This window comes from Triturus cristatus, chromosome 7 (assembly GCF_964204655.1).
Source record: "Triturus cristatus chromosome 7, aTriCri1.1, whole genome shotgun sequence".
NCBI lineage: Eukaryota > Metazoa > Chordata > Amphibia > Caudata > Salamandridae > Triturus > Triturus cristatus.
In genome coordinates, this window is record NC_140590.1 from 1743573842 (window position 1) to 1743585558 (window position 11717).

Here is an 11717-nt window from a genome sequence, read left to right on the forward strand (position 1 = left end):
TTTTTATTTTATGATTATCTGATCTCTCCATCTAGAAAAGTGAAATGGCAAAAGATTTTCAGTGCACCAGATGTTCTAGAGCGTCCCTAAATAGGATACACTTCTTTGCAATCTGCCCAGCGCCAGCTGAATTTTGGGTGGGAGTCCTCACCAAACATGGATGATAATAGACCTTATTTCACTGCTCCGGGTTATGACTTTGTCCATCTTCAAGGGAATATGAATCTGCATGTGGCTGCTCCACCTCAGGCCTTAAAGGCTAGGCAGTGGGGAGATGAGAAACAACCTTCTCATTGGAAAGAGGTGGAGGCGGAACGTTAAAGCGTATTTGAGTATCCAGACGGTTAGTAATAACACTAGCTTTCATAACCCCAACAAACCTGCAGCCAATTTTAAGGCCACAGCTAATTCAAATATGGATGATTTGCTCTGTCTGACCAGTGGTTTTCCAATGTCTTTTCTCTTCTTTCCTTCACTGTAAATGTTTTGCCAGCCCCCAATTCTGTGCTCTTCATTAATTGCTAGCAGGATGTAAGATTATCTTGTTTTTTTCTATTTCTTTGTTATCAGTTATGATTCTCAAGAATTGAGACAGTAATGGAGTGTGGTCACATGATTTGGTTTGACATGAACTTTTCTTATTTTGTTTTTGTTCCAGGTTTGCTGTTGAGGGTGATTCAGACTGTGCATACCTAAATGAGGTAGCTGTTGGCTCTGGTCGCTGCTATAACAAGAGGAACTGGATTTGCACCAAGAAGCAATGGAAGAATTGAGGATGTATTGGTTTCAGCTATCCACCTTCGAGATCTGTAGGATAATTGAGCAAACGTTGGTGTGGTTTGGCCATCTGTTCAGTCTTGAACACCATGTCTATTTTTAGGCCACACCAAAGAAATCATCGATGTCTTCCATTTCTGCGTCTTAAAGGAGATTCAAGTTTATCTCTCTTAAATGATGAGAATCCATATATGACTATCTCCTCCCTAAGATCCTTAACTTTGGGATATTAAGTCTTACTAATATGTGAAAAACTGATTGTGGATTCTGTGCATATATTTGCAGTTGCTCCATTTGTACTGGATGTTCCATTGCTTATCTTTACTAGGATTATCTGCTGGTGTGAAGAAAAAAAAATAGTTTCAAACTTCTTTTGCCCCGAACTAGGGGGCTTTTTTACAAGTCCCTTGCACACCTGGGCGTCTTTTTTATTAATACAGGAAAAAGTGATGTGCCGGCGGCGCAAGGGACTTGTAAATAAGCCCCTAGGTTTGTTCAGACTGTTCTTGGTTGTGCTTTGCCTGTTTTTAGCAAGTCTGATTTCTGGTAGAGTCTGTGTTCTTGAAATAACCACAGGTTTGCATTGAAACTAGATAGGCTGGTCTGTCTGTCGTACAGTGTCATTTGTGCAGTCTGGTGGTTAATGTCAGACTGAGAACGTCAGAGTATTCTTGACACTTCTCTACCTGTGTGGGAAATGGAGTAAATTGTTTCCTTTCTCCTGCACAACATTAGAGCACTATAGTGCCTGAAACTGAAAGGACATGGGAGTCATTTAGAGTTTAGCAGAACAGTAGCACCACCACAAATACTCCTTCCTCTTCAGCCTCACTGTTGCCCCATCCCATTTAAAGATGGGGAACCACTGGGTTTCTATTGAGGTCCAATGGCAGAAACCCTTCACCTGTCAGTCCGTGCACCTTTGGACTGACCGGTTCGCTGGGCACTTTTCCTGCCATTTGGGCCAGGTGAACACATCGCTGTTTTTCCTTACTAGGCATGGCTTTCCATGGAAGGAAAATGTTTAAATGTTCATGATGCACAGGGCTATTATGCCAGTGTGTCAGGGACAGTTGTGTGTTGCAGTGGGAGTTTGTTTCTGCAGCGTAAAAGAGAATACTAAGTGGGGCACCTTAACATGGTAGCTCCCTTGTCATTCAGCAGTAATGAAAGTGCATCTGTTATACCAGTAGATGCACGCTCATTACAGATATTCCTGCACAACAAGAGTGATATCCCCTTAGTGGCCTTTCTTTATTGCAAAACTACCTATGTTTTAAAACCAGTCACAAACTGGTTCCAAAAACATAATCGTCTAATGAAAAGGTACACAGCCTGTTGCAAAATACACCAGTTCATTAGAAATAATCCTAAACTTTTTTCTTCCACCACAACATAGCCTCTAGAAAGTTATTTTCTGATGGATACTTCTAACTGCAAATTTCTCATCTTTTCGAAAACCCTGTGGTGCCAGTCTGGATCTGTAAAATGTTCTCAGCCATTCCCTTAGGGATTGGTACAGTGCAGTTGTGCATCTGGTCCGCCTTTCCCCAGAAGTGATGTTGGCACCCCTACATAGCCACCACCTATGCACGCTGATGTCAGATTCTTTCTTTCTCCACCTTCCGAGGTGGATCCGGAACTCTCTCCCCCAAATTCTGTCTGACAAAAATTTAATTTTACTATTTTCAAAAATTTTCCAGTGTGCAAGGGATCAAGTCAAACCATGCACGGGTTGCCACAAACAAATGTCAATGAGAGACCACATGAGGTCTGTCTTTGGTGTTTGTACTCCTCTGCGTTGTGCAGCAAACAGTTGAGGTTTCGAGGTCACAGACTTATTCTCTTTCCTGGGGTCAGTCCCACAAGCGATCTCAAAATCATGACACCATTCAAAGAAGCCCAAGAAATCAAGGCACAGCTTCCCCTCATCCTGCCATGAGGAGTGTGTGGTGCTCACTGAACCTTTAAGATATGATCTCTGTTTTGGACTTTGGAACTGATCTCGGCTTTATTACCCATTTAATCTGAGTTCCTGGGTTCTTCAATGATTCTGCAGCCTGCAAAGAGGCCACGCTGCAAATATTCAGTTGCCTACCCTTTGAACTGCCTTTAGGTCCTAAGGTGCCAAAAGGGGCCTTCATTCGGTTTCCCTCTCCGGATCTATTACATTCTGTGCCCCTTGACCATGACTCCAGGACCAAGGCACAATCCTAGGCCCCATACGGCGCTACACTATGTTTGAACTCAAGGCGTCACCTGTCGCAGGAGGTGGAGCCGATAGTCCTTTCAGACCCAGAAGTGAATCTGCTGCAACAGCTACCGAAGTTGCACCCATTTTGTCACTTAGAATATTCCGAGTCTTCCACTAGATATATCCTGCCTGACCCCAATGATGACGCTAACTGGTTTCTGATGATAACTTGTTTCTGGATCTCCAAGTTGCCAGTGGCCTCAGTACCTCCTCAGACACTGGCCTACCATCTCACACTCAGGATACAGCCACAGAAGAGTCTGTCTCCTTTGCAGTGTTGATCAAGAAGGCAGTAAACCTTCTCGAACTACCTGCCTATCACGGAGGTCAAGGCCAATGTCCTCTCATAGGTCCTGCAGAGAGGGCAGACCTCATAGGAGCCTTTTACTAAAGCTCTCACTGATATACTGCTGGGAACCTGGGTGAAGCCATGATCTTGCGCACCAGTTAATTGACAGTGAGGAGACACAGACCTGCTCTGGAAAATCCTGCCTTTTTTTGCAACATCCCACACCAGGCAGCCTGGTAGTTCAGGCTTCTAGCAGCAGGCGTAACTCCAATGCGTTTCTCACCACTGTGCCAGATAGAGACTAAAAGCGCAGGGAGAGGTTCACAAAATATTTGTTCTCCTCTGCTAGCCTTGCCCTATGTTTCATTAATTTAAGCTGCCGCCTGGGTTGCTACTCGCATGCTTTGTGGGACAATGTGGCAGAGATTTTTACAGCAGTCCCGGAGCACCTCTGGACAAACCTTTAGCGGATCAAATGCAATGGTCAAGAATCAGCAAAGTATGTGCTTTGCTTGGGCTCGGACAATACAGACTGCTTGGGTAGGACAGTCCAGACAAGTAGTGCTTTGGCTTCACACTTGGATTGGGGCCACAGGATTCTTAAGTGATTTATAACAATCCCTCATGGACATATTATTTTGTGGCACAGGTCTCTTTGGAGACACAGTGGATTCAGCGCTGGAGCACTTCAAAGAGTAATTTAACAGTGTGCTCCATTGGATTGGCACTGCCTACACTGCTGTTATCCTACAAATTAGCCCCTTTTGAGCCTTAGGAGTAGGATTTTTAGCAGAGGCCACACCAGACTTTGACTCAGCAATAGCAGACACCCCACCCCCTTTGAGGCAGAGGCTGGGTGGGGGTCTGGCTGACGGTTTCCAGACACCCAGAGGCAACAGACTGCCCAATAACTTGGCCCTCCCTCCGCAGCCACTGCAAAAACCAATTTAATTTGCCCTTGCAGCATACGGTCACCCTTGTAGGAAGTAGGCTCGCCTTTTACCTGCACGTGTGCCAGGGCCTTACATGGGACCGATGAGTGCTCCCAAATGTCCAAAATGGATATGCCCTCACTTTCATTTCCTAGTCACCTAACATGCCTCCTACATAACTACACCTTCCAGAGGACCATTTCTCCTTTCTGCAAGTAGACTTCAAGATCGCTTGGATAAGGGAGCCATAGAGGGATTATGTGGACTAGAAGCTGTGACTGGTTGTTCCTCCAGTTTCTTCTTGGCACCTAAGAAGGGCAGATGCCTCTTAAGTCCTCACTTGCTGACCTCCTTCCTCATGAAGGAGAAGTTCAAAATTGCCAAAGGTCTGCCTGACCTTGATCCAGGAGACCAGATGATTGCACAGGATCTGCGGGACGCCTGTTTCCACATTCCCATCCTGCAGTCCCACAGGTGTTACCTGCAATTTCACGTAGGCCATGCGCTTTCAGTGCTCCCCTTTGGCCTTACCAGTACACCTCGTTGTTTACAAAACTGATGGTGGTGGTCACTGCGCACATTTTGGAGGTTGGGAATGCCAGTCTCCCCATACCTCGATAACTGGTTGCTGAAATCTGGCATGCCTCAAAGACTTGTGGACACCCTCCATACAAAAAACAACCTTTTGACATTGCTAGGGTTCTCCATCAATGTACTGAATCATACCGGACTCCTTCACAGCTGGTCCTTTTCATAAGAGCCCTCCTAGACATGGTTGTCTTCTGGGCCTTCCCTCTGTCTCAATGAATCCAAGACGTTTGGGTTATGATCCCAATGTTTCAGCCTTTGACCTGGGACTCACTGAGAGAGGCTCTGAGGTTTCTTGTCCTCCTGAATCCTGCTTGTGGTCCACTCCAGGTGGCACATGCAGGCTCTGCAAAAGTTTCTGAAGTTTCAGTGGCCTTAACACCAGTGGAATTCTTCAGATTCCATTTAGGTGTTGGAGGCAACTGCAAAAGATCAGCAGTAGTGGCCGTTAGACCAGTGGCAGATCCATTTCCCTACCCCCTGAGCTAACTATTGTGATGGCAAATTGTTGCTGGCCTCTTGTCTTTAGTGGAAACCAGCTACACTTCAGCTTTTTTGAGCTGAAGTCGATTCACTTGGCATTGAAAGCATTCCTACTGTCCATCAAGGGGTAACATCTCACAGGCTGCACAACTGCCATGGGATACTGCAAACATAGGGTGAAGTTGGGTTGTCGGTCTGCTTCCAAGAGGATCTGTGTCTTCAAACATTTTTTAGGGCACCTCCACGATCATACAGCACCTGGCAGGATTTTTAAACACGGGGACAAACTCTGCTGGCGTTGCCTACAGTATCATGTATGCTGGCTGCAGTCAGAGGTGGCACAGGGTGTCTTTCAGCAGTAGAGAGAACCCTGGCTCAATTATTTTCACCCCATCAGAATGTGCAGCCCATGGTTTTGAACATGGAGTTCCAAGGCTGTTATCGCTCAGATTCCCTTTGTTTTGATTGGAGTCCGGCACATCTGTACAGCTTCCTGCCTGTACCTTTCCTGCCCTTGTTTCTGAAGTAGATCAGGAATGACCAAGCATAAGCATAGCGGCTCCGGATATGCGGCGAGGAGAATGTGGTACCCAGAACCTCTGGCTATGGGCATCTGTCCTCTGATCCAGCTGTTCCTTCATGATCTGTCACAGCAGCAGGGCAGAGACCTGCAGATGAGCCTGCACAACGCACACCACCATGCTTGGGGTTTGAGCATCGACAGTTGTTTATTTTTGATCTCCCTACCAAAGTAGTGAGTATCGTCTTGGCGGCCTATTGTCTATCAACTAAAACAGCCTATGCTGGACGCAGGGAAAGGGTTGTTGTCTTGTGTTCTTCCTGAAATTTCCAACCTCTACAGGCACAGTTGTCTGATATAATACTGTTATGTCTCCTCTTTCAACCTTGTTATGTTTACCTAATCAGTCATCATTATTTAAATCACTTACCGTGATGCGCTTTCTCAAAGGTGTTCAGGTCAACACCATTTTTGAGGCATCAGTGGAACCTCAACTTGGTTCTCACTTTCCTCATGTGTACTCCGTTTGAGCCAAGGCCCCGCTGTTCTCTCGACTACTCACCGTAAATACAACGTAACTCACTGCAATAAATTTAGCTTATCCCTTAGGTGAATTACAAGCATGATCTGTTCTGCAACCGTATTCCACCTTTGTCCCGGACAAGCTAGTTCTCAGGACAAAGCAGCCTTTCTTCCATATTGAGCACTCTATCACCCTGTCAGCTTTTTTCATTCCACCACACCCACCCAAAGATAAAGGACTCAGAGAGCCCTGAGGCTTTACATTGATCGTACCAATTAACATTGGGTGGCCTATCTGTTATTTGTGGCCTTCACTGGTGGGAAGAAAGAAAAAGCTTTCAAGAGGCGGACTATCTCCAGAAAGATTTTCCTGTTCATCAAAATCTGATACAGATTGGCCAAGAAATAGTGTCCAGAAGAATCACATGTTCATTCCAGCAGAGCAAAGGCTGTTACCACTGGGCTGATGTGTTGTGTGCCTGTCTCTGACATCTGCCAGGCTGCTACATGGGTGTCAGTTCACACATTCACAGAGTACTACTGTTTGGATAGCCATGTCTGATGCATGGGGTGCTCTACTCGCTCTGTCCTGCATGTTTTCCTGGTCTGAGTCCACCTGGGAAGGGACTGCTTTGGTATCTATTAATAAGGTGAGGAACATGCGTTTAGAAGTATCCATCAGAAGAATAAGTTACTTACCTTCGGTAATGCTCTTTCTGATTGACATTCTGTCTCATCAGATTCCTCACAGACTCCCCATTCTCCCAGTGCTATGGATTTGACTCCTCTAGTCATGCTAATAATATTCCAATCTACAAATTAGCACACTGGCACACTTTGATTCCTAAGGGCTCAACTTTCGACGGCGCTGCTAGATGTAAAAAAGAAACTGACAGCAGCACGCGGAGGCTGTGGCTATGTCGGGGCCTAGACATTGCTACCAGGGCAGGATCATCCCGCTTCAGAGCCACACGATGCTACCTACCAAATATGTGAGGTAATTGCTGAGAAAATTCTCCAGATCCATTCTGGCACCTGGTAGTATTGATAAGGTGAAGTGAGTGAGATTAGATGGAGTATCCACCAGAAAGAGAATTACTGAAGTTAAGTAAATTGTTCTACTGGGCATTGATCTTTGTTTTATAACAGTGTACTTGAACTGTTGCACATCTGAAAGAAGACATGTTACTGAAAATGTAGTTGTGCAACTTGTAGTAAGTACTAAAGGCATGCCTCAGTTATTGCTTATTGCCTTACTCAATCCTACCTGGGTTTGAAGTATTGAATGAGTAGTCATCTGCCTTCTTCTCCTAGCGACTTACGTTGCTTGTTAGTCTGGGGGAGAGTATAATCCTACCTTACTTGCCCATGTCCTTTAGATACATTTTCCACATCAGAAATACTCAATATCCGCTTCAAAATCGAATCTGGAGCCCCAGGAACTGCTGTGTGTATTGTCTGTGACATGGATTGGATTGACCAATTTATGTGTTGCAGGATTCACTTCAGAAGTGCTCCTTCGGAATAAGGGTCCAGTACATTTAGGGAGGAGACATGAGGGTGTCTGTTCTTTTGTAAAGAGCACAATCTCCGTATTCAGCTCTTTTTGGAAGATTCCTGTTTAAGGATTTATTTGACTTAAGTGATGTCTGAACATGCCTTGTGGCTGATTATTTCACACTCTATTTATGATCTTTAAAGGCAAGTTATGTTTGTGTTACTTTACTGCTTTGTAGCCATCATACTCTTATGTTTTGCAGGCAATATGTAGGTATTTGATCTCCCTTGGCTAGCCAGGTCACACCTTCCCTCCCGTTAACCCAATGAGCACCAGCGTTTGTGGTGCTATGTTAGTACTAATTAATTGGAGGTTTGACATGGACTAAGGGTAGAAAAGCACTGTAGGGACCATGAAAATTCAGTGCAATCGTTGCGAGGGAGCTACACTGCACTGATGAGCCTCTAAGAAGGCGAAATATATGCTGTACTTGTTATTATTAGTAGGAATTTTGAATTTAATGATCTAGAAATAACTTCTTTAAAATTGGATGAGAGACGGTGCACTCAAGGATATAAAATTCATAACGAGTAGGGGTTCATCAAAAGGATTCATATTTAAAGAGCAGTGCATAAGTGGATTCAAGGACTCTTGTGGCCATTTCGTTTCCTTCCTATTTTATAGGCATTTTATACTGATAATGTTATGTGTTATGGTAGTACATAGTCATTTGTAATGTATGTGCTTGCTTTGGCTACTTACTTTGTCATGCTGTTTGGCAAGTAATGGAAAATATTTTTTTAATTGATATATTTTAGTGGCATAAGATTCTTGCCATTTAAAAAGTCAGATAAAGTAGCTCCCAATTATGTAGGTAGCAATTCCTTTAATTTGGTGATAATCCAATAGAAATCTCAAGCTCTACTTAAGTTTTCAATTCATTCACCTGTCAACCAAAGGTGATCTTTCTATTAGCTCTTAATTATAGAGATACAATATTTGCATACTTTAACATTATATATGAGAAGTTGGTTTTAAACATTGACAAGTACCCAATACAGTACATCTTGGAAATCCAATTTGTGATATTTTGCTAATTCGGTTTCATTAATCTTCTGTTCATATAAATCATGTTGAAGTGTTTTTGGAGTCTCTGTATGTTATTCTCACCCAAATTGGTATTGTTTATATTGGGTGGGTTTTTGTTGTCTGCAGATTAAATTCTTGTTGCACTCGTAATATGTCAATAAACGTTGATCAAGCAATTATGTAATGTGTTGATTGTAGTGCTACAGACTTCGTTGTGCTCATCAGTTCACCTCTGTATTTTGGGCCAGCAACGATTGTGCTCTTGATGACACCAGTGGCTGATTACATACTTAGATGTAGCTAAGTATGGGTGACAGAAGTAAATGTTATTTACTTTTAATACAAGTTCTGCATCAAAGGTGTCTTCATTGAAGTCATACACTTAGAATATTCCCACCCCATTTGCGGGTACCTCAAACACTTTCTTTTAAATATTTAGAGTCTATCTCTAGATGGTAGTGAACACCTTAATGGCTCTAATTTGGTGATACCTCCGTGATCAGCAACACAAGCCAGCTTTTACTGCATTTTTGTAAACCAGAAAAATTGTATCCTTTAGTATTACTTTGCAGCACCAGACTGAGGGCAATACTGAACTCTATCCAATATCGCCTATAACCTACATACAGTGAGGGGAGAAAGAAGGGAATGGTGTCTACCTGGTCAGGAGTGCACAAGCTGCACAGGGAAATAAACCAACCGCTCTCCTTACCAGCTGCAATATACAGGCAGTTAGCCTCACGGCCTCGGTTCGTTTTTAATGTAAATATGAGATGTATGATACTGGGCACAATAATAGTTGTGATGACAACTGGGGAGGCGGGAGGATTGTTCATGAGAAATAGGACTACATCCTGCATCTTGTGATCCTCACTGATAGTCATAAACTTAGAATACAGTAATAAGCATATCCTTAAACTACATATGTCAAAACAAAGCTATAAGCAGAGTTAAATGTACAAATATTATAACAAGGATCTCCGAATCTCCCTAACTAAAATGATTTGTTAATGTGCCCAACCTAATAAAGTGTCATTGCTGGATCACCATCCAAGCAATAAGTCTTGGAAAAACTGTGTATTGATTTCTGTGTGGCTGCCATGCAGATTTATGTTAACAGAAGATTCATTAATGGGTCAACAGATGCTGCTTTGCTACATGGAAAGGTAAAGAGGACAGTAATTAGTCGAACCATCTACAAAAGGGCATTTTACATGCATGACGTATTGTCTCACTAATCATTCCTATTCCTCCCTGAATCATAGCACTTATTCCTGGCCTAAATATACAAAAATGTCCCATATCTTTCTCAGAGACCTTCTCAATCCCGCTGTACTGTTTGAAGGCCTGTAAAAGTCGTTTATAGTATGCATGAACTGACTCAACTCTTGTAGTCCTTTCTATTTTCACCCCACCCCTTTTGGCAACATTTTCCATTGCAGATAGGTAATAATCTGACTATATTTTTTCATGACTTCATCTGATGGGGGCTCCTGTTTTTGGACCTCTCGGATATTACTCTTTTGGCCAATTGATAGTAATTTTGCATTCAACCCACAAATCTGCATGGACTACAGTGTCAAACAAGTCATCTAAACCTTTCCACAAAACCTTTACAAACCTTTCCACTTGCTTCTACCATTCAACAGGTTTTTATCTCAACCTGGGAATATCATTTGTGAATGACAATATATACTGTCTTGTCCATGGAGCATGAACATACCCTCCTCCTGGTACCTCTCTGATAGTATATACCGTTAAATTAGCTTTCCCCGTTTCTGCCTCCCTCACAGGATACAGAGACAAAGGCACTATTGCTTCCTCTTTCCTTTTAGTCCATCTGCCTTCCCATCAATCCACTTCACCCCAACGCCTTGGTGTAAATCAACTCTTTAATTTTTAATTATTTTCCTGAGACATTCAAACTCTCTAAATCCTTGTCACTAAAATCCAATCGATTTTAGTTTTTTGTAAAGCCTTGGACTTCTCTATGTCAACCTCGTATTTTTGTGCAATCTCAGCAAATCTCTTGTGTTTTTTCCACTTTCCGGGTAATATTCTTCAACCAAAGAGTAGTTCTTCATCCCAATATTTTCCTAATCTCTCTGGATTTATAGTTCCCAATATCATTTCTTCTATTACCACCTTCAATCTGCTCACATCTATGCCCAAAGCCAGAGAAAAATTACTCTGTATGCTACAACCAGGTGCAATTTCCCTGATCCAATCAAGTAATTATCGGGAAGGTCCGAAGGATGTATTTTGTCCTGACCTCTAATCCCTCACTACCTCTACCTGTCTTTGACCCTGCCGATGACTGTGACAACTAGTTTGAAAAACAGGAGGTCCTTCAAAAACAATACAATAAGCGATAAATATAGACCAGAATCGGCTCTATATAATTTGTACAATGCCCAGCCGGACATTGAGGTTTTAATGATCAATAAAAGTAATTTTTAAACATACGTTAGAATGTAGAGTGGGACACAGTCCTGTGTCCTTACACACTAAACAAAAGGTACAGACAGTCAAACATATAGAACATTTATCAGGCTGAAGAGCGAAGCTTGTAGCCAATACGAGATACAAGGGCAAGCTTTCATGAAGGTACAGTCTCATGCACAATTTTTAACATATGCGTTTAACATGCATGTTTGTACATGGGGTCGACGACGTTTCGATCTATTCAACCAATACATAGATCATCATCCGGACAATCCAAGGTCCACCAGCAACAAGGGGAACTGCAGTTCCCCTTGTTGCTG

The 11717-nt window shown here is 43.0% G+C and overlaps 1 protein-coding gene across 2 annotated transcripts in view; it reads left to right on the forward strand.

Annotated features, from left to right (window-relative positions):
- The window catches only part of LOC146812977 (C-type lectin domain family 2 member B-like), a 189075-nt gene extending 179947 nt beyond the window's left edge, over nucleotides 1-9128 (forward strand). For both annotated transcript variants that reach the window (XM_085619999.1, XM_085619998.1), the window contains one exon: nucleotides 659-9128. In XM_085619999.1, coding sequence (XP_085476125.1) covers nucleotides 659-670 — 12 coding nt within the window. In that variant the 3' untranslated portion in view covers nucleotides 671-9128. The remainder of the gene's footprint in view (nucleotides 1-658) is intronic.
- The last annotated feature ends 2589 nt before the right edge of the window (nucleotides 9129-11717 follow it).